Raw genomic sequence first — 3,388 nt, forward strand, 5'->3', positions numbered from 1 at the left:
AAACTTTTCGAAATGTATTTGTCGGATCAAATGAAACGGGGCCTACTTTGTTCTCTTGGTCAGGACAGGTGAAGCGGGGCCTTCTTTAATGTGAAACAGGGACAATTAAAAAAGGAAGTTAGAAATTGAGTGAAAGCATGGCAGAGCAGGACAGATTTAGACTGCTGCCAAGTGAGGTCTGTTCGTTAAGCGCTGACATACATGTTAGAAAGAGATGGCTAACAATGTATAAGAATTGAGTAGAAAGTATAAATTTGGAAATAGACTCTTGGGAAGTCAGTTCAAAAAGCGCCTGTCAATCGAACGGAACTTGCTGCTGAGAATTTTTAATTAAAGTGATGGATAATACAAACGGTCCGCCGACATCAGAAATGGGATTCGCCTCGCCTACAGACAAAACTCCTGGACAATATATGGCAGCGTTGGAAGCCCAGAACAGAACCCTGATGGAGCTACTAAAATCTATGCAGACACCAAGGACTTCGGCAGCGGACGATAAGGCTACGCATGTCGCTTTGCCAAAATTTAATCCCGATGGAGCCGGAGCAGACGCCTCAGCCTGGTGTACGACAGTCGACCTCATATTTGCAGACCACGTTTTAGAGGGCAGCGGTCTGGTGATGACTTTAAGCAAGGCGCTAGAAGGCAGTGCGTCACAATGGTTATCGCAAGTATGTTTCGCTGGCATAACCTGGACACAGTTTAAGGAACTGTTCAACCAACGCTTCGTGGGAGTGGAGACAACCACAGCGATTTTACTGAACGTTTTGGATGGTCGTCCTAAATCTGGAGAGGGATTCGCAGAGTATGGCAGCCGGATTGATACGTCACTTATGTCCAAGTGGAAAGCCATAGACGTGGAGGAAATCGCAGTGTCGGTAGCGTTGGCACATATGGCGCAAATCGACAACAGCTTGTTACGTTGGGTATATACAACTAACGTTACAAGCCGCAATGAGCTACAACAACAACTGCAGGCTCATGCTTTTAAGAAGCGTAATGCGGAAGAGAATGCAAGTTCAACGGGCCCAGAGCGAAAGAAGATCAAGTTCCAAGTGAAATGTCATCACTGTGGAAAGATTGGACATAAAATCGCGGAATGCCGGAATCGACTGGAAAGAACTGGACACAACGCGAGGGGGAACAATCAGAACGGGAGCAGTGACTTTGGAGTGAAGAACCGGATCAACATACGATGTGTCCACTGCAACGAAAAGGGACACTACGCTAACTCTTGTCCAAAAATCAAAACTAGCGAGAACGAGAAGAAGAAGATGTACGAAAAGCGTGTGGACTTTTGCACTGTGGCCCCGCCAAAGGGAAACATAAATGTATCCGGTGAGCTCATTCCATTTTGCTTTGACTCCGGAGCAGAGTGTTCATTAGTTAAGGAAAGTGTTGCAGAGAAATTTAAAGGAAAAAGACTTAATAATATTGTAAAACTAAATGGCATAGGTAACGACTCCATCTGTAGCACAATGCAAATTCTTTCCAATATAAATGTTGAACAGTATTGCCTAGAGATTTTATTGCATGTTGTAATGGACAAATATTTGAAATACGATGTTTTAATTGGCCGCGAAATATTAAGCCAGGGCTTTAGTGTAACAATTGCCGCAGAAAAATTCAGTATTGACAAAACAAAAAGAGTTGATGTCGTAACTTTTGCTACTTATGATAATGTTGTAGATTCCGATGGCGACCTGAGTAACTCCGACAAGATGGCATTAAAAAACATTTTAAAACGTTATTCTGACTGGTTTATAGACGGAATACCACAGACTCGTGTAACGACAGGGAATTTGGAAATCAGGTTAATAGATCCACTAAAGACAGTGCAGCGCAGGCCATATAGGCTTAGTGAAGATGAGAAAGAGCATGTTCGTTATAAAATCGACGAGCTTCTAAAATTTAATATTATTCGTCCCAGTTGTTCACCTTTCGCTAGCCCGATGATGCTTGTTAAGAAGAAAAACGGTAGTGACCGTCTTTGTGTTGATTTCCGAGCTTTGAATGAGAACACAGTAGCAGATAAGTACCCATTGCCTCTAATTTCAGACCAAATTGCTAGGTTACGTGGAGCAAGCTATTTCTCAAGTCTCGATATGGCAAGCGGCTTCTACCAAATACCGGTACATCCCGATTCAATTGAGCGTACAGCATTTGTCACGCCTGAGGGTCAATATGAATTTTTGACTATGCCTTTTGGCTTAAAAAACGCTCCGTCTGTGTTTCAGCGCGCTATAAATAAAGCATTGGGTAATCTGGCTCACACTTACGCAATCGTGTATATTGATGATGTCTTAGTTGTGGCGGAAACTAAAGATGAAGCCTTAGACCGACTGCAGATTGTGCTAGAAACCTTGAGCAAGGCTGGATTTTCATTTAATGTAACGAAGTGTTCTTTTCTTAAAACTAGGGTAGAATATCTGGGATTTGAAGTGAGCAATGGACAGGTTCGCCCTAATCCACGCAAAATTCAGGTTTTAACAGACTTGCCACCCCCAAAGTCGGTAACGCAATTGAGGCTTTTCATAGGGCTAGCGTCTTACTTTCGGCAGTTTGTGCCAAAATTTTCAGAGACTTTAAAACTCTTGTATGCCCTAACCTCAAGAAAAAACTCTGATTTCGTTTGGCAGATAGAGCATGAAAAAATTCGCACGAAAATAATATCATTTCTAACCCAGGAGCCAGTGCTAAGAATATTTGACCCTCAACACTCCATAGAACTACACACCGATGCCAGCTCAATTGGCTATGGAGCAATATTGCTACACAGAATAGATAAAAGCCCCATGTTGTTGAATATTTTAGTAAATGCACATCACCTGCTGAATCAAAATACCACTCTTACGAACTTGAGACTTTGGCAGTTGTCAATGCCATTAAACATTTCCGTCATTATTTACAGGGGCGAAAATTTGTAGTGTTTACTGATTGCAACTCGCTGAAAGCTAGTCGTACAAAATTGGACCTATTGCCGAGGGTGTATCGATGGTGGGCCTTTTTACAGTCGTTGGATTTTGACATTCAATATACGAAGGGAGAACGAATGGCACACGTAGATTTTTTGTCAAGGAATCCCCTGGTTAAAGAGAATAGAAGTGTGGAAAAAATAGTGGAAAAGCGGGTTGAATTGACTGAGATAACTGATAATTGGCTAGTTTCTGAACAGATACGTGATCCTGAGGTGGCAGAGTTAATAGTTAAGCTTAAAAATAACGAATTGCCGGAAAACCTAGATAAAACCTATGAACTGCGAAAAGGAGTTTTATATAGGAAAATACAAAGAAACGGCAAAACCAAATGTTTGCCTGTAATCCCTAGGGCATTTAGATGGGCAGTGATTAATCACGTCCACGAATCTATTATGCATCTAGGTTGGGAG

General features: G+C 42.1%; 1 protein-coding gene across 1 annotated transcript; it reads left to right on the forward strand.

Moving 5' to 3' along the window:
• The first annotated feature begins 253 nt into the window (after window positions 1–253).
• LOC122320104 lies at window positions 254–3,011 on the forward strand. Its single transcript, XM_043208206.1, has one exon. It carries the CDS (start codon window positions 339–341, stop codon window positions 2,925–2,927), a length of 2,589 nt encoding a protein of 862 aa, XP_043064141.1. The 5' UTR covers window positions 254–338; the 3' UTR covers window positions 2,928–3,011.
• The last annotated feature ends 377 nt before the right edge of the window (window positions 3,012–3,388 follow it).

This window comes from Drosophila ficusphila, unplaced genomic scaffold (assembly GCF_018152265.1).
Source record: "Drosophila ficusphila isolate 14025-0441.05 unplaced genomic scaffold, ASM1815226v1 contig_414, whole genome shotgun sequence".
In the NCBI taxonomy this organism is placed as follows: domain Eukaryota; kingdom Metazoa; phylum Arthropoda; class Insecta; order Diptera; family Drosophilidae; genus Drosophila; species Drosophila ficusphila.

What these genes read in the sequence shown, in the direction of transcription:
- LOC122320104 (XM_043208206.1), top strand. Translation starts at nt 339, where the DNA reads ATGGATAATACAAACGGTCCGCCGACATCAGAAATGGGATTCGCCTCG.